Below are 19,378 nucleotides of genomic sequence, written 5' to 3' on the forward strand. Positions count from 1 at the left end.
TGAGAAAGTAAAAATGCACAAAGTTTCCTGTGAGGGTTAGGTTCAGGTGTAGGGTTGGTGAAGGGCCATAGATTATACAGTTTGTACAGTATAAAAACCATTATGCCTATGGGATATCCCCACTTCTCACAAAAACAAACGTGTGTGTGTGTGTGTGTGTGTGTGTGCTTGCTCGAGGGGTGACTGTGGGTCACTCTTGTGGACACAGTGTCATGAGGTCACCCTAAATCACTGGATTCTGACAGATTCTTGTGAGATCTGCCTCCAAGGCGTCACGGTGAACGTTCAGAAGATTCACCAGCAGGGTCTTTCACAAACACCAGCGAAGTCACTCTTAAATATCACACAAGTGCTCAAAGCTTTCATCAGGCTTGTCACACAAGCACAACACAATCTCAGTGTTCCCACCACACGCTAAGTGCAGAGGTGGTCTCGAATCATCCTTCAAGACAAACCCACTCCCAGCTGTCTACAGAAGCTCCTTACTTCACACACAATCTGCAGCAGACGACTGCATATTGATATATATATATATATATATATATATATATATATATATATATATATATATATATATCTTCTGAATCACTTGAAAAGAGGAACCAAACTATTGTTGCAAGTTCATAAAAAAAATATATATATATATATTTTTTTTGTGCTTGATTTGTTGGATATTTCTGCTTCTGTGCGTCAGCACTTTTGACATGTGGGCAATCATAATAAAATACTGAGTCTAAGTGTATGTCTGGCATGGGATGAATTAAATGGACAATGCTGCTTCTGCATTTCTAGAGACGTCGAGATGATCGGATGGACAGATGGGAAGGAGAATAAAGAGAGTCCTACCTGCAGGAGAGAGACGTTGCTCAAACTCAACCGGAAGAGATGATTCCTACACAGAGAGAGGTGCTTTAGGTTTGACAGTATCAGCTGGGCTTTTACTTCTGTGTGTGTGTGTGTGTGTTACCTGGCTCCCACTATCAGCTGGTTCCTGGTGAGGTCGAGTGCGAGCTGTGAGTAGTCATTCACTCCAGGCAGAGAGAAAGAGGACAGCCATGGGCTCAAAGCTACGGCAGAAAAGAGTCACAGTTAGCTGTGAGCCAACACGTTTAATCTGCTGTTTATCTGCTGGCTTCACTGTTTGTAATACCACAAACTGAGAAAAATCCCACAAGATACTCTTTAGCGACTTTTGTATAACACATTATTTAGTAAACCGTGTCAGGAACTGTCTAAGAGAGTTTGATTCATGCATTAACTATCTTGTTCATGATAAGACAAATTATACACTGATGCAATTTACACAAAAACATGAACTTTTGTTCCTGAAGTATCTCCTGCTCACCAAGGCTGCACTGACTTGACCAAAAAAAAAATAATTTCAATTTAAAATAGCTGTTTTCTATTTGAATATATTTTAAAAAGTAATTTATTCCTGTGATCAAAGCTGAATTTTCAGCATCATTTCACATGATCCTTCAGAAATCATTCTAAAATGCTGATTTGCAGCTTAATATTTTGACACACAATACATTTTTTCAGGATTTTTTGATGAACAGAAAGTTAAATCATAAAATAAACCTTTTTCATCACTGTGAATGCTGTGAATTTTTAATGCATACAGGCAGAGCAAGAGTTTTATTTTTATTTATTTTTTTAATCTTGCTGACCCCAAACTTTTGCACAGTAGTGCATGATTAGATCTTTAAAAACAATGGCAAGTTTCACAGCCCACCAACAACGTTAATGCATTCAGAGGCAGAGACAGCTGCTGGCAACCTGGTGAACTCCAGCCAACAATATATGCTGTCCTGTTTAAGAGAAACAGCCACAGAGAAAGAGAAAAGCAAGGGTTGGGAGTCCATTAATGAGGTGTGATACTCACAAAACCAGATGCCCAATCACATCATCAGCCGCAACACAACTCTCATACAGAAAGACAGAGAGGAGGTGAAGGAATAGACTTCTGAAACTTTAAATGCAACCTTTGCAAAACTAGTTTTTGGGGTGTGCTGCCAGTAACACACTACAACAAACTATTTATTTTCAAAATAACTGTATAAAATCATTTAGTAATGTGTGTGTGAGTGTACTGCTAAGCAATAGGGAAGGCAGCGTCATGGGCTGCTGCTTGTTGGAGAAGGAGGAGAAGATGCTGTGGACCTAAATGTTATTTCATCACTTAAAGGTGCTTAGAAGTTCTTTTAGAAAAACACGCAAAAATGATTCCATAAACAGCTAAATAAATACCTGTCCATCTGAAGCAGACTGTGCTGATTTGCCCATCAGAACATTTAGTCAATTAAAAAACACAAAAGCTATTTCGAAGGAGAGCATTTTGGTGAAGTCTGCACTTTCTGATCATCAGATTGCACGATATGAGCCTGGTGAAATCTTGCGTAAAGGCCAAGACTGTGCAACATTGACTGTTTTTCATATCGGAATATCCCTCATGTCGGTCTAAACTAGAAGACTTTTTTCTTTTGTGGAACATACTAGCAGTTTCTGTTTCAGGTCCATTGTATCTTGTGTCCACATTACATTTATTAATTTAGCAGAAATGAGGAATACAACAGGCAATCCCGTACAAGGGCAGTCAATGGGAACCGAAGCTGTTTGGTTACTAACATTCTTCAAAATATCTTCTCTTATATTGGTAAACCAAACAGTTTCCATTCCCATTGGCTTCCATTGTATTGTTTGGTTCAAGTAGGAATCCAAATTGGTTACCAACACTGGAACATGAAGGTGAGTGAATGATGACATATATATTTATTTTTTTTGGTGACTCATAGCTTCAATCAGTGTTTGTGTCAGTTGTTCAATCGTAATCTTTTATGATTTCCAAAAATGTGTCTAAGATGGTTAAATCGTGGAGAAAATCATACTGTGTGAACCAGGCGGAAAAAAGCAGAACAGGTGAAATTGCTTATAGCACCTTTAAAATTTGTGATTTAAATGTCTGGAAATGTTTTAGTGGCAAAAAGAAAACAGTGACTAATGATGAAACGATCAGACATTTCAGGAGCAGTTTGGCTGAAGAGAAGAAACACTGTGTAAGGAGCCCATTTAGTTCTCCAAACAGTGCTGAAGCAAGCGCTGGTGTAAATCAGAGTCGTTATCACCCTAAAACAGACGACTACACTGTCTCACACTCACAAAACAATAAATGCTCCTGAATCTCTCTCAATGGGCAAAATCACTCTCTCAATGTCTTTAGTGTACAGCAGTGATCTGCAACTTTTGTTTGTTTCAAACTTACCGCCATGTGAGCTACTTCGGATATATTCATGGTGGGAATGAGGTTAGTTAAGTTAAATTTGATCTTAGATAAAAAGTTCTACAAATAAATCTGGCATTAAAAATCTTTCCATAACAGTCAATAGAAAATAAAAAGTTCTGACGGACTTTAAACTACTACAATCCATCAAAATATGATTCTGGCACAAAGAACATAAAGGAGGATCTTCACCCCGCCAACAGAAAACTATACTGCAATTCACTAACACTTCAATAACAGGACAATATAACACTAACAGTCTAGCCTCACATACTCACAGAGCAGAGTGTGTCGATTAGTGTGTGATATTAGAAACAAATACTCCTGCTGTGTTAACCTTTAACATCTGGCCAGCATATGATTAAAACTGTTAAACGCGGACAGGTACCAATAAAAGGCCGCTGGCAATTAACTAGTCTCAGATGAAAACAACAGGCCATTAATGGACGGGCTGATGCATACTGCACATAAAAACAGCAGAAGTTTCCTCAAAACAGACAGCTCTAATCTGAATGACTGACTTTAGGCAATTTCAGGTGTCAAAGTGCAACAAATGGAGTTGGTTTGGTGTTTTACATCTCAGCAAAGTCCCTCCAAAGCAATTTGGTTTCCAAGGTATATCAAGGTTATATTTCAATAATGTGTAATTGAGTACACAATGGTGTAATTAACTTCTTTGGCCCAAATCAAGCTACACTACTGTTTGAAAGTCAGTTTTTGATTTTTAAAGAGATTTTTTTTACAATATTTTTGAATATTAAAGAAGTGTCTTCTGCTCACCAAGGCTGCATTTATTTGATGTAAAAATATAATAAAAACACCAATGTTGTGAAATATTATTACAATTTTAAATAGCTGTTTTCTATTTGAATATATTATAATGTGTGATGTAAAGCTGAATTATCACCATCATTATTTTTTTGATTTATCTCTTGATTTACTGAAATATTTTGTAACATTATAAATGTCTGTACTGCCATTTTTGATTAATTTAATGCATCCCTGCTGAATAAGTATGGTCCAGCTAATGCACATTTAATAATAAAACCCAAATGATGTGTTTTTTTTTTCAAAAAGGCTCTTGTAAATTAAAGTTACAGCCATCATAATGAGCAATGTGATTTCTCCCATTCATTTGACAGTTTTTATCCCAGCTCAGTTTCAGTTAGATGGTCTCTTCTGATCTAGCTGCAGTGTGGACGTTTGGCTATGTAAGACTTCTACTAGCTCAACCAATATTACTGAGATGTTCAGGGAAAAAATCATTCAGAGGCTTATCATTTTAACCTTTGGCTTCAAATGCGATGATGGAAAGGGCAGGAGAGAGCGTGGTATTTTACACCCACCTGTGTAGGAGGTAACGGGGTGCATTTTTCTCCTGCACTCTTCAGGCAGAGAGGGCACAGACTCCGGGTCAGAGGTCGCTGGGAGTGATGGCGTCTGTGACGTGACGAGAGGCAGAGAGAGGAGGAGGAAGATGACAAGTCCAGCGGAGGACAGCGGTCCGAGCCGGAGCGGCAATACGGTCATGATTACAGCAACAACCACTTCTGTACTCAGGAACGATGACAGAGTCCTGAGAAGAAAAAGCAACATTCGGTTTGGGAAGTGAAAACTGTAGGGAAATTGATTTTAACGATAACTTTTAAACCTTTAAAGACAGACCTGTTGTGAGCAATGAGGTTGTTAATAGATGGTTTATATTTTTGCTGAAGCCATCAGTCCACATTACTTCAGCTTATTTTTGAAGTAATCAAGTTTGACAGATGAAGTTGTAGTAAAAACTACATTACCCAACTGGTTGGTTTAGTTCATGGCTTTTAACCATTTAAAAAATACTTTTTAAAAATCCTTATGGGAAAATTTTATCCAGATCACTGGAAAAGAGAGTGGCCATTACTGCACTCTTTTTTATGCACTCTTAAATATACCATGTTATTAAATAAATAAAGACTTGCAATATGGACTTTCTGAAAGCTTCAGTCCCTTATTGTAATTATATGGAAAACCAATATAAATCTTCAAATGATGAAAATGATGTTGTAAATGATGAAAGTATAGATAACAGATTGAAACTTTCTTGAAGAATAAAAAAGAAAGCAGATGGACAACCAGACAGCAAGTGAGTTCAACAGACAGATAAACAGACAGAATGCAGAGAAACGGCTTCATCTTCTCCTGATGCTGTAAGTCTTGCTCTTTCTAATCTAATTAACCTCCATCTCTCATCAGAGTAAACGACTGGACCTCTTCCAAGACCCGCAGAGGTTCAACACAATGTTATTCTAAAACATAACATTGATTTTGCTGTAATTGTCAGCCTGTGGACGATGAGCCAGCAGATCATTAAAAGTTTAATTATAAGTTGAAGAAGGGATTTTGATATATTTTCAGCCTGTCATGGGAATCAATAAGTGTCTGTAATGACCTCCCTAAAGCTTAAAACGGTTCACCCAGTTTATTTTCCAGTAGGTGTTTGACAGCGCTTGAGGCTCAGGGAAGCCCAACGCATAAACACACATCTGAGATCTTACATAAGCTCCGAATATATATATACACACACAACTTCACTTCAATACAAACCTCCCTGTTAGTCCTAGAGTCAACACAAACACATGCTCAATCACACTTAAACATACTTCCTGACACGTCATAGAGAAACCACTGCAGCATCTGTCTTGATTTTACACAAACACAAACACACCAAACACTGTCCACTCTGTAGAGACGTGGTCTGATGTCCTCTATCTGTAACTAGGCCCACCTTTTTCACATTTTTGTACTGTTTCACTAAAACTTGATACCATATAAAAGTATCAAATGGAAATACTTATATACTGTAATAAGGCAAGTCTCGGGTCATCTTAGAAACACCCCCAAACAGCTAGATTTCATTTAGAAAAAACTACTTTAAAAAGGAAAGCCTAACAACTCCAAAACAATGTCAAGATTATTAATAACAGCTGATGCCCCTATCAAAATAACTATTGGCCTTTTGGCATTTCTATAGTCGCCATATTGAATGTTAAACTTTTTCACATTCATTTTTCAATGAGTGATGCTTGCGTAAATACAAATAATTTTCAGGAACTGAAATTAAGCTAAAATTAAAATAAAATATAAATTTTCAATGAAGTTGCCTTGGAAACTATCTGAAATAAGTACTACAATTACTAAAACTAAAATAAATAAAAAATGAAGTGAATACAAATTTAAAAAGAAAATTATAAAAATTATAAAAGCACAAAACAATTCCCAAACCCCAAATTAAAATTTAAATGAAAACTGAAAATGAAAATATAAATGTTTATTTTAATTATATTAAAATAACACTGAGTTGAAAGCATCATTACATTTTTTAATGTAAAAAATTCAAACAGCTTTTATACACAATTATTATTTTATCAAAAAGAAAAAAACAAAACAGATAATACCCTGTCTCTATTTTCAGCTGAAGATTCATTTTAGCAGATACAAAAATATTTACATTTGATTTTACATGGTATTTAATAAACTGATGTGTGAGCTGACTTTTTCAGGGTTAAAACACTTATTCATATACCAGTTTGTTATGCAGAAAACAACTCTAACTATAAGTTGATTTAACCCCTAAACAACATAAACTTCCCATCCTAGATGGCAACACTGGTTCATTGTGGGCGGGACTTTCCGTGTGTCTCACCAATAGCAGACAGGGGAAGTGTTTACCAAACCCTTTTGAAAACTGTACTTATTTTTACGGGTCCACTTAATGACACCGAAAGAAATTGCACTTTTCAGCTTCATACAACATTTATACAATACTCTCAAAATCCAGTTAATAAGGAAAAACTGTCTCAGCAAGGGGAGGGGATGTGTAGAATTTTACGAATGGTGTTTTTTTCGAATTCTTTTGGAAATGCATAGAGTTTTCAGTGGAATTCTCTGGCAGCATGCGTCGCATGCGTACTGTTGCTCTTATTCTTGGCTCCGCTGTGCAGCAGACACTTCATCGCCGACCATGTCTAATGCACCTCAATAGCAAAAGACCCTCAATCCCCCAAATCCCCCTTAATACCCTCAGCACTCCCGCATTCAGTCTATTCATGCCCACCTTCTCAGACTCATCAGAGGCCACCGAGATGGAGGGATGATTGAGAAAGAGAGGGAGAACCATGAAAGCCAATGATGGCAGTGACAAATGCACCGGAGGGGAGGCCAGGGTCAGACAATGAGCAGACTAGGTGGGCCACTGACGGCCCGTCTGGGACGATTCCTTTTGGGTTAATAGAGGAGATATGAAAATTACGTTCAAAGATGGCTGACAGGCACAAATGCACACAATCACACAGATATCCTCGAGGTCAGTGCAGGTTAATAACGGGCTGACAGCTCTTCTAACTAGATTAGACTATGAGGGAACAATTCAAACAATGTGCGCTAAACTTACTCAAGATTTCCAAGGATGATAATTCACAAGACAACTTAAATTTTTCAGACTCCTCTCAAATGTTCATGTGCTGTTTCTACACAATATTGCGACATTGCTCGAGGTCATTCCTGCTTTAGAGGCAGTTTGTTTTTTGCACTTGCAAAGCAGTGCAAAATCCAGCAAAACAATCAGTGATTTATGAGAGCATGAGATTATCAACTAATGTTATTACACAATAGAGACTGTTCTCCCTTTTTGTTGTAACAATGATTGAAAAAATCCTAAATGTGGTTTCACTTCTACTCAGGTTTCTGTCTGTCTGAGTAATAAATGTATTCTTTTATTCAACAGGGATGCATTAAAAGTGACAGTAAAGACATTTAAAAATCTTTCAAAAGCCAACTGGCCAGTGTAAACAGTCTGGAATAAACAGAAGGATTAATGTTAGTCCACTGTAGATGCTCTCAGATAAACACTGTCCCACTGTGTCGCCGTTTTACAACCACTGCAGCATAAGCACGCTCAGAAAGGGCCTTTATGGCCTCTATTCATCTTTAATTGTCCTTCATCAGGGAAAGAGCGAGAGGGAGGGAAGTCATAAAGCAAGACAAGAGAAGTGATAATGAGCAGCTGGGATTGCAGGAAGCGTTTCAAGATGAACTGAGGAAATCCAGACAGCTGGAGCCATCAGTTTAGTCCAGATGTTACAGAAGAACAGAGCTGGTCACATTACCTTTCTAGTTATTAAACTACTTAAAATATATGTGAAATCAAATGGACTGATTTAACAGACATTCCTGCACTGCGAGTGATTCATCGTTACAAAATATTTCAAAGGAAAAAATATTTATCTTCATAATCCTTTCATTGGGTAACTTCTGCCCCTACTTTGGGTAACTTTAATTGAAAGTAGAAATTGACTTCTTTTACACTGTAAGAAAAAAAATCTGTAGAAAAAAGGAAAAGATGCCAGCAACAAGGCACTGGTAAATTTACAGGCATTGTACCCTACAACAACACAGAAAATTACTTCTTATTAACAGGAAATCTGAAACCTTATCTTTGGACTTTTCTTCAAGAGACTTTCTAATGCACATTTCGAGACTTATTGTGAATTTTAAATCAAATAATCTTTTTTGCTTTCATACTCTTTCATTAAAAATAATCACTAAAAACTTAAGCTATACCAGACAATGCTAAGCAAGAGACAAATGCTGTTTAGGAATTGTTTTGGCAAATAACACGAGGTCTGAGCACAGTTACAGCAAATAATCTCTCTGTATCATATGTCATTTGAAGAGCCTCGAAACATGCTTTTTTTTTAAAAGCATTGCAAAAATCATAATGTTAATCATTATACAGTATTTCATTTGCACAGTGCATGCAAGTGAAGTTAATTAGCCTAACATCGCCCAACAATGAACATTACTTTTAAAGAATTCACAAAATTGGTTAATATTAATAGTTTTTATAACAACAAATGTTGTTTACATTAGTCAATGAATCAATATAAAGTGATGAATTTATAAACCATAAAGAATCATTTATAAATTATCATTAACCAAGATTAATAAATGCTGTAAAATTAAAATGACTACCAACTACTTGTGTGTATAAATATGTATATATGTATTTGTTGGCATGTTGTTCTTCTAATCATACATTTACAGCCTCATTCATGAAATGCAAACACGATTTTCTGTATGAATCATCTGTAAAACCATCCTTACATAAATTGGCACATTCCATGAATGATGGATTCAAATGATTTACTGAGAAATTAGTTCTGTGTGCATTTCATGAATGAAGTCCGTAGTCTGTGATTACTCACGTAAAGCATCGTCAAACATGACAGAAAACAAGATGTGCACATGATGAAGACCTTCTGTCTTGTAGACGCACTAGATTTAATCATTTGCAGAGAGCATGTAATTTAAGCTAATTCTCGCAGCTAGATTCACAGTCAAAAATTCCAGATAAACTTCTCAAAAATCATTGGCCACAGGAAACAAGTTTTTGCCTATTAGACCCCAGCCAGCCTCAATCCCCAACATTTCTCTAAACGCTGTTAGGGGTCACACAACTGAAACCTTCATCCCTCAAAAGAGACCCTGAATGAACTGTATCCCCATTGACGCAGCTGGAGGTCCGTGCACTACCCTAGTTAGGGCACTAAGATGGGCCAGCAGCCTCTGTCGTCCTGAGACAGATGTACGGTGAGACTCAGCCAATAACTTAGCAGTTCTAGGATATTTGTTGTATCTCTGAAAGTGTTTGCTTCTTGTTTGCTATTTTTTTCTCCTAAACCTTCCACTCTTTCGCTGTCTCTGCTTGAAAGCCTTCACTGTGCGAGCAGCCAAGTATCTGTCAAAGCAGTGGCTCTTTAGCACGTGAATGAAGTCTGTTGAGCTTTACGGGCGCTCTGAGCGAGCACGTGGTCATCCGCCAAAGCTGAGCACTTTCACTCAGCCCTGACCACGAACCCGACACCAGGCAGAATCTTAAACAGCACGGCAACAAGACCGGCCTTTTATTGTGTCCATCCTCACGCCATTCACGTTTCACTCATTCTCTCTTTCTCTTTGTGTCACTGACAACGTCAGGTTTGTGACAGAAGCATCTGTCTTAGCAGAGTATTAATAATTTTATTTATTCAAGCAGATATAAAAGAATGTTTATATTAACGTTATATGAGCTTGATACAAAACACACAGCTCACAGCTGTAAATTTGCGTATTTGTTTATGATCCGTTGCACATCGACAGCTGGCCCTGAATAATGGACAACATGCACTTAGACACAAAGTTGCAGATGCATGAATTTTCATTAACGTGGTTGTTTAGGTTTTCTGTTAGCAATTAATTCTGTTATATAATGGATCCAACAGCCACCCTATTTATATTTATAGCATTTCATAGATTAAAAAAATAATAATAATATTAATGTTTTTTTCTGTAAAAACTTTCTACATTAATTCATGTTAGTTAATCCAATAGTGGGCTTTATCCAGCAACGAGCATTACTTTCACAGCATTTAATGAACATGGTTAATTTTTACATTTAACTTTTTAACAATACAGGTTATATAGTTTAACATTAAAAGAATGAATAAACAAAGAATCATTTATAAATGATCATTAACCAAAAATGTATAAATGCTGCAAAATGTATGATATATTTTGTATTAATTCAGGTTCATATAAAGAAACTATACCATTCAAAAGTGCTAATGTGCTCACCGAGCCAGCATTTATTTGATCACAAATACATTAAAAGCAGCAATATTGTGAAATATTATTACAATTTAAAATAAATGTTTTATATTTGAACATATTGTAAAATGTAATTTATTATTGTGATGCAAAGCTGAATTTTCAGAACAATTTCTCCAGTCTTCAGTGTCACATAGAAATGTCACAGAAATCATTCTAATATGCTGATTTGCAAGAAACATTTTTGATTATTAATGCTGTGCTGCTTCATATTTTTGTGGAAACTGTGATGCATTTTATTTTTCAAGATTTTTTGATAAATGGAAAGTTGAAGATAATAGCATTTATTTGAAATAAAACGCTTTTGTATCATTATAATTGTCTTTACTGTCACTTTTGATTTATGTAATTTAATTATATAATATATATTTGGTCTTAGCAATCCACATTATACAGTATACACTAGATTAAAATTCTCCATATCTCCGGTGCAAATTACTGTCAAGACAAACAAAAATGAACATGAATATGATTTAATTCAAAATAAAATGTAATTAAAATGCAAGTTGAGAGAGAATAGGGACACAAAGATAGAACAGAACAACTAAATGAACTGTCATAACAACAAAGACTAATCTGATTGTATTGAAAAGAAAAAAGAATTACCCCAACAAAAACAACTAATTTAAAATCAGTTATGAGAAACATAAAGAACAAACAGACAGATTAACTCCAATGACAACAAAAACAGATTAACTGAACTGAAACTGAACGGAACTGAGAAAAAGACAGACACAAAAACAATCAAAATGCTGCAACACTATGGACAATGTGGCTAAATTCTTGCATAGTAGCTCCGTCTATTCAGACAAACACAGACACACTTGAAGTGGTCAGTCACACACACACACACACACACACACACAGGCCAGTTCCACAGGCTGAGAGAACAAAGAAAATTGGACACACAATGGGGGAGGTCTGTAGATGACGGCCAAACTGTTTATCAGCATACCTCAACAAAGACACAGAGAGAGGGAGGGGACGGAGAGAGAGAGGGAAGACGGGATGGAGCACAAAGAGAGAGAGAGGATGAAATTGGAAAAGATACGGGATGGACATGAGGGGAGGGAAGACATGTGGGCAAAATTGCTCTCAGGACAAAAAGAAGAAAGGAAAACAGTGCAACAAGATGAAAAGACTCACAGGAAGTGGATAGTTTTGTCCACGGATGGACAGAGGAGGACAGAAAGAGTGCACTCACCGGGAGGAAGGTGTCAGCAAGAGCTCATTCCAGAGGAGCGCATCCGATAGACTTCAGATCTGTTTAATGCAATCCTTACAGACAGACAGAGAGAGAGAGAGAGAGAGGGAGAGAAATCATTTTAGTCAGTCTCTCGCGGATGGGCGAGGAAAGGGGGGAGATGAAGGGGCTTCAGTAATGTGTGCAGTGAAGCTTTCAGCCCTGTGAAAAACAAACTGTTAACTTTCTCAATGGAGGGAGGCTGCTGGGGGCACGACGGTGATGTGTGTGTGTGTATGTGTGTGTCTGTGTGTGTGTGTGTGTGTGTGTGTGATGAGCTCATGCGGGGAACGAAAGGGTTAAAATTCCTCTAATTGTTCCCAAACTGAGGCTGGTGCACCTCAGATGCGTACAGCAGCTCCAGTATTTCAACACTGATGCCATGCTTACAAATATCTGATAAAAAATAAGAACTTTTGTATCTTTTCTTTTCTCTATGCTTCTCTTCATAAATCCAGTAAAAATCACCAAAAACTTCACACAGGTGTCCAAGCAGAGTAACCACAGATGGCATTCATAGATCAAAAAGATTCACTCACATCTCACAAGAGTCATTTTTGTCTTGATTAACATTAATCCTAATTAATGTTACAATATAGACCAAAAAAAAAAAAAAGTTTGGGGTCAGATTTGTTTTGTTTGTTTTTGAAAAAAATCACTTCTGCTCACTAAGATCATCAAAAATACAATAAAAACTGTAAAATTCTGAAATATTATTACAATTTAAAATAACTGTTTTCCGTTTGAATATATGTTCAAATGTAATTTATTCCTGTGATGCGCAGCTGTATTTTCAGCATCATTTCTCCGGTCTTCAGTGTCACATGATCTTCAGAAATCATTCTCATATGCTGATTTGCTGCGCAAGAAATATTGAGCAGCAACTCTTTACTATTACTTAGCATTATTTTAATGCATCCCTGCTAAATAAAAATTATAAAAAATAAAACAAAATCTTACTGACCTTAAACTTTTGAACAGTAGTGCATATGCATTTCCTAAGTAAAACATAAAGCACTGCTGTGGACATTTAAAAGATGATGGAAATTAATTATTAAATCAGTTACTGAAATTGACCATTTTAATTGATTTGAGAAATTACTTTTTTTTTTCTTTTGCTTCTGGCAAAAGTTTAAACAAGTGAAATGTGTCAAATAACCCATCAATCATTACAATATTCACAATCCTGCATTATTTTACATTGCCAGCAAATCACTCTGAATAATAAATAATTGGCCAGCCTTAACATATAATCAGAGGTGGGTAGTAACGAGTTACATTTACTTCGTTACATTTACTTGAGTAATTTTTTGGGGTAACGAATACTTTTCGGAGTATATTTAAAGATGGGTACTTTATACTCTTACTTGAGTAAATTTTTGGGGGAAAATCTGTACTTTTACTTCGTTACTGTGGGCGACGCTCCTCTCGTTACTTTATCTTAATGCAATAAATGTTATAATGCTTCAGTTTATTCCAAACGCGCCGTCTACTTTTCTCTGGGCAATGAGCGATGCCCATTCGCGAATGATTCATTCATTTGAGTCAATTCTGTTCAAAGGCTTGATCAAACCAATTGGCAAACGAGTGAATTGGTTCATGAATCAGTTTGAATGAGTCGTTCAGTTCCCTGCCGCACGCGCTGAGCATCTGAAGCGGTTCACTCGGAGTTGTAACGTTTAAGAACAGAAAGAGCGTTGAAAACGTGGCTGGAACTGCACTGAATTGAAATCTGCAAAGGTTATTATTTGCTAGCGATGGAGATCCTTATTAGATGAACACCGCGTGTGCTGTCTACTGTTTAACAGGTAATAACTTGGGCTACATTCGATTACAGTACACAATACCACTGTGACATTAGTTTGTTGTACGTGTGTGGCTTATAACAGAGGGGAGTCAAGTTGAATGCAGCTTCCAAAAGACAAAAAATAGCCGATTAAGATTTTATTAATTTTAATACAATCACACTGGTGCAAGTTCGTTCAGCGAGTCATATCATCAGCTGCTAAATTCAGATCTGTGATTGCTTGCTGGCGCTGAGCCAGAGATAGATGCGTTTATACCGCGCTGCGCATTATAACAAATCACACATGATTCTTTTGAGCTTATTAAAGCATTGGCCAATCAGAGGTGTTCAGATGAGTCATCGCTAAAATGCCGGTGCTTCCTTCACTCGCTCACTGACTGAATACCTCTTTCTGGCGAATTCTCTCGCAGAAACAACAAAGTGCAGATGTGTGTACGAATCTTTAATTAAGATATTGATTTCACAGTGTTAACAGTTTCAGTGATTTTAATGGGAGTTTCTGAGAGTGATTGAAATCTAGACTGTCAATGATCTTTAATAATGTAAATGTTATTTGCTCTCTTTCTGAACAATGAAAGATTAGTAGTAATATTTATATCACATTAACTTTCAATGTTAAATTCACATTTAATATAAAGTCAGTCGTATTAAAAATATGTTATGGCATGACACCTATGTCTGTTACTTAAGTAAACAGAGAGGGTTTTATAATAAATTACATAAATTGGAGTAAAGGCTGATGAAATATATACATTTATACACGCACACATACATTACATACATTTTATCTATATATCTAAATAAAAATAGGCTCAGTATATATGACCCAAAGTAACTAGTAACTAACTACTTGAGTAGATTTTTTATCCGATACTCTTTTACTCTTACTCAAGTAACTATTCAAGACTAGTACTTTTACTTGAGTACAGTTTTTGGGTACTCTACCCACCTCTGCATATAATCTTAAATGTCTTTTGGCTGTCAAGTACACAAATACAGTCCATTCAGTGAGTTTTACTGTTTAGTGATTGAGTGACTCTAAAAAATATTCCTAAACATGACCTGAAACCTCAAAACAATATAACCAATTGGACATTCATCACACTTCCGTTCATGTCAAATTATAGATGCATCTACCCTGACTAAGCTCCTCAGTTTTAGCACTTAAAACTTGACAATATGTCTGTGAAACCTTCTTCTTAATAAGTATACTTTTTTTTTTCAAAATAAATGCCATTTGAATGGATATTTTGTTATTTGATGCATTGACATTCAGGCATTTTTAAGGGTCCAAATACTTTTTGGGGCCACTGTATACTCGACCTGAGACGTTTGCTTCCTCATTAGCTGAGAACAGCACTTTGAGAAGTTAGTTTCTGTGGCAACAGCACCCCTCCCCCAAGACATCCCATAATACAGCTGTAATTTTCTTTTCAATCAATTCAAATTTGACATTTCACAGTGAGAATAGGTGAAAAGAGATCAAGAAACATGTTCAGTCCCCTCTGTGATTATTACGGTTCCCTCCCTCTCCAGGCCCCCGTCGCACACAAAAACACAATACGCAACGGGGCGGTTGATTTCGAGTTCAACTTTTGTACAACTTTCTCTTGAGATCAATCAGTTCTCTCACTCACTCATTCATCCATTCATTTGTGGCTCCATACAACGGAGTTGCTTAATTCAGCAGACTGAAATTAGTTATTCATTCATTTATTCTCTGAGGCGAATGAGGGAAAGGATGATATTTTATACAAGAGTTGCACCGGATTCACAACGTAACAAGGTTTTCTACGAGTCAAAAGATCTCGCTGACTACACCAGGGAAAAAGTGGTCATTTTAGTTGAGCTAAAAACTTACTACACAACCAAAACAAAGACGGCTTGATAGTGAAGCATTAATTGAGTAACACTACTTATTGTCCCATCTTGAACGTGCATGCTCACATTTCTTTGTCAGCAAGATCAGTTTTTTACCATCTTAACCAGCATGAAGCTTATGCTTCTATTACTTAACCAGCAAGTCAACTAGCTAGCACGGCATTGCTCATCCACCAAATCAACCAGCACTAAACCAGTACTAAATTAACTCTAAACCAGAATGAACCAATTAGAGATTAGCACTAACCAGCATAAACCAACCATCAAACTACTAAATAAACAAAATCACATTAGCTGATCATCTTAACCAGAAAGAACATTCTGCTTTGCTGATTTAACCAGAATATTCTGACCATGCTGTTTTGCTGTGCAGCAGCATTATTTTGTTTGTCCTCCGTGTTGATCAGAACTAGTTCCAGATTAAAACTAGCCTGCATAATCAAGCTACCAAGCCCCAAAATCACATTTGACCAGCTTACCCATCAAGAACCCTCTCTTTTTTACTGATTTAATCAGAAAATCAACCAGCTTGACCAGCACTAACTAGCAATTACTAACACCAAACTAGTATTACTTAACCCTTAACCAGAATGAACCGGCTCATTCTTAGTACTAACCAACATAAACCAGCCACCAAGCACCAAAATCACATTACTAGTAAGCTTAACTAGTAAAAACACTCTGACCAGCACTAATCAGCCATAACAAGCACCAAAATGACTACGTTTACATGCACCCAATAACCCGTTCAAAACCGGAATATTAGCAATAACCCGGTCGCGCACGGCCATGAAAACACCGGCAAAAACGCGGATATGCTCATATCCCGGTTTTTAAAAACCGGTATATTATACCTGGGGTACCCCTTTTCTAACCCGAATATTTGGTCTTGTAAACGTGTTTCGGCATATCCCCATCAAAATGTGTGTTCTGCGCATGTTCTATTCGCAAGGAATCTTGGCCTTTTGAGTAGAGACGGCACATAAAAAAAACCTGTGTGCAGTATAGAGGCACAGTAGTGTCAAGTGCTGCTGGTGGATCAGTACCAGCGCCAAAGCGCAGACAAAGACTATCGCTATCTGCCCCAAACTATTCCTTATCCGCCTGCTGCTGCTGTTGTTGTTGTTGTCTTTGGATACAGGAAGAAGAATCGGAAATGAGGCATATTGCGTCTTGTTGTCCGTACGTCCCGTTACATCGGGATATTGGCGACTGATTACACATTCCATGTATACAGGAGTAACTCTCTCTGCTCACGCATGTAAACGGGTTATCCCGAATGTTTCAGAAACCCGAATAGTGACCTTAACCCGACCATAGCCCGAATTTTAACAGCTTGTAAACGTAGTCACTGTTTCTACTCAACTCTAGCATAGAATGAACCACCTCCAGATTAGCTCTAACCAGTGTTGCATCTTAAGACGTATTTTATTTGTAATCATTTAGGCCTAGTCCACACGGACACGGGTATTTTTATAACCGGAGTTTTTCCTCCTGCGTTTAAAAAAAAATCCCGTCCACATGAAAACGCCAAAACATGCTATCAAGCGCTGTCAAGAGCATGCCACACCAGCAGGCGGCGATATAACCCAAATTGTAAAGTCACCTTGGCCAATCAGAAGCAGTCAGCAGCGCACAATCTGACGTCAAACACAGCGGATAACGGCGCACAATCTGATGTCGCAAGGCAAAAACCCCGGTTATACTGTCCACACGACAACACTGCAACCAGCGTTTCTGAAAATGCTCACCCTGGCCGTAGTTTTCAAAAATGTTCGGTTTCGGTACCCTGAAACTGCGTATTCGTGTGGACGAAAGGCCGAACCGCGTAAAAAAAGTCACGGTTATAAAAATACCCGTGTCCGTGTGGACAGGGCCTTAAAGTGCATTGTGGTGTGTTTTTCTTTTTGTTTCTCCTCATGTCTACCGCCACCATGCTCATGCTGGTGATTGGGATCACCTGTTGTTGATTGGCTGCCCATTAACCTCAGCTCCATTGATTGGCTGCAGCCGGGAGAATGTCAGCATATAAAGCCAGCACCATCTCACAACATGGAGAGAGAAAGAGAGAGAGAGGGTTGCAGATGCTAACTTGCCACATGGACTTCTTTTCCCCTTTTTCCAGATAGCTTCATTCTGTTATGTTGTTGAAATATGTTAACTATTGGGGCAATTGAAGATATAGTTGGAGACTTATGGTTTTGTTTAGAATTTAAGATTTTCTTTTAAGGAAACCTGTTGGGAGGTGGGTGCCATTTTTGTTTGAATCTGCTTTTCTCCTGGTTATGGGTAGTTAGGGAGAAAGGGAACTTTATTTGTTATTTATTTACTTTTTATAAACTTTTTTTTTGTTTTGTTAAACTTTGTTACTGCTATGCGTAGTTCCCCTAGACTTAAAAAAAAAAGGCTAGAACGTAACACCAGCATAAACCAGTCACCAAACTTCCAGACCAGCAAAATCACATTAACTGACCAGCTAAACCAGCAAGAACCTTTTGCTTTACTGATTTAACCATAACGTCAACCAGCTTGATGAAGACCATACTGTTTTACCTTGAACAGAATGGCTTTGCTCATCCTCCAGCTTGACCAGCACTAACCAGCCATAACTAGTACCAAACCAGCAAAATCACAATAGCTTACCAACAAGAACCTGTTGCTTTTTTGCTATCAGTAAAGCATCTTCGCCATCCATGATGGTTTAACAAGTTCATGTTTTGCTAGTGAACAACATGGCTAGACTGGTTAGCACCAGTTAGACAAACACCAGACCAGTACTAACCAGCACTAAATTAGCCTGAACTAGTACCAAAACAATACTAACCAGCATCAAACATTTCCAAAACTAAGCAGCATAAATCAGCCCGAACCTGCATGGAAATTCACGTTTCATATTGAAAAATATGAAACCAAAAAAAAATACATGAATAGAATAAAATAGCCTGAGTTTGCATTGGAAACACAAATTTATTCACAAAGGAGAGGAATAATACAAAAACAAAAAAGTTGTAAAGCTAAAGAGTTAGCATTCAGCGTTGAGTTAGTCTGGTGTTAATTAGTCTTGGATCTGCCCCTCACGGGTGTGTTCCCTCTCGAGAGGTTCACTATGAACATGTCACGTCTAAACAGATGCCAGGACCATAAGTCATGCTAGAGCACTGAATGAAGAAACACAAAACAGATTTAGCCAACATGATCTCACTGTGAAATACATGACTTATGCTGTAATCATCTCAATTCAGCACACATTTTTAGACACTTTATTCGTTCCCACTTGCCAGTTGATTTGACTTAATTCTTCGCAATCATTTTTTATAAACACAAGCAGTATGCTGGATATGTGCCATATTCTTCTCTGCAGGCACTGAATGTGGGTGTTTGTGAATGAAAATTGGATTGAAATAGATAGGGAAATGAGGTAAAACTTTTGGAAAGCTAACTCAAACTAAATTAAATTTAAAAAGATTATTTCTGTAAAATATAA

At 37.3% G+C, this 19,378-nt stretch overlaps 1 protein-coding gene across 2 annotated transcripts in view; it reads right to left on the reverse strand.

Annotated features, from left to right (window-relative positions):
- Window positions 1-19,378, reverse strand: part of sema5bb (sema domain, seven thrombospondin repeats (type 1 and type 1-like), transmembrane domain (TM) and short cytoplasmic domain, (semaphorin) 5Bb) — a 59,241-nt gene that overhangs the window by 24,218 nt on the left and 15,645 nt on the right. Inside the window, exons 2-5 of one of the 2 annotated variants that reach the window (XM_059571722.1) lie at window positions 12,168-12,241; window positions 4,627-4,856; window positions 968-1,067; window positions 847-892 (exon numbers count right to left, since the gene is read on the reverse strand). In XM_059571722.1, coding sequence (XP_059427705.1) covers window positions 847-892; window positions 968-1,067; window positions 4,627-4,810 — 330 coding nt within the window. In that variant the 5' untranslated portion in view covers window positions 4,811-4,856; window positions 12,168-12,241. The remainder of the gene's footprint in view (window positions 1-846; window positions 893-967; window positions 1,068-4,626; window positions 4,857-12,167; window positions 12,242-19,378) is intronic. The other variant, XM_059571723.1, reaches the window with a different exon arrangement.

This window comes from Carassius carassius, chromosome 17 (assembly GCF_963082965.1).
Source record: "Carassius carassius chromosome 17, fCarCar2.1, whole genome shotgun sequence".
Classification (NCBI taxonomy): Eukaryota; Metazoa; Chordata; class Actinopteri; order Cypriniformes; family Cyprinidae; genus Carassius; species Carassius carassius.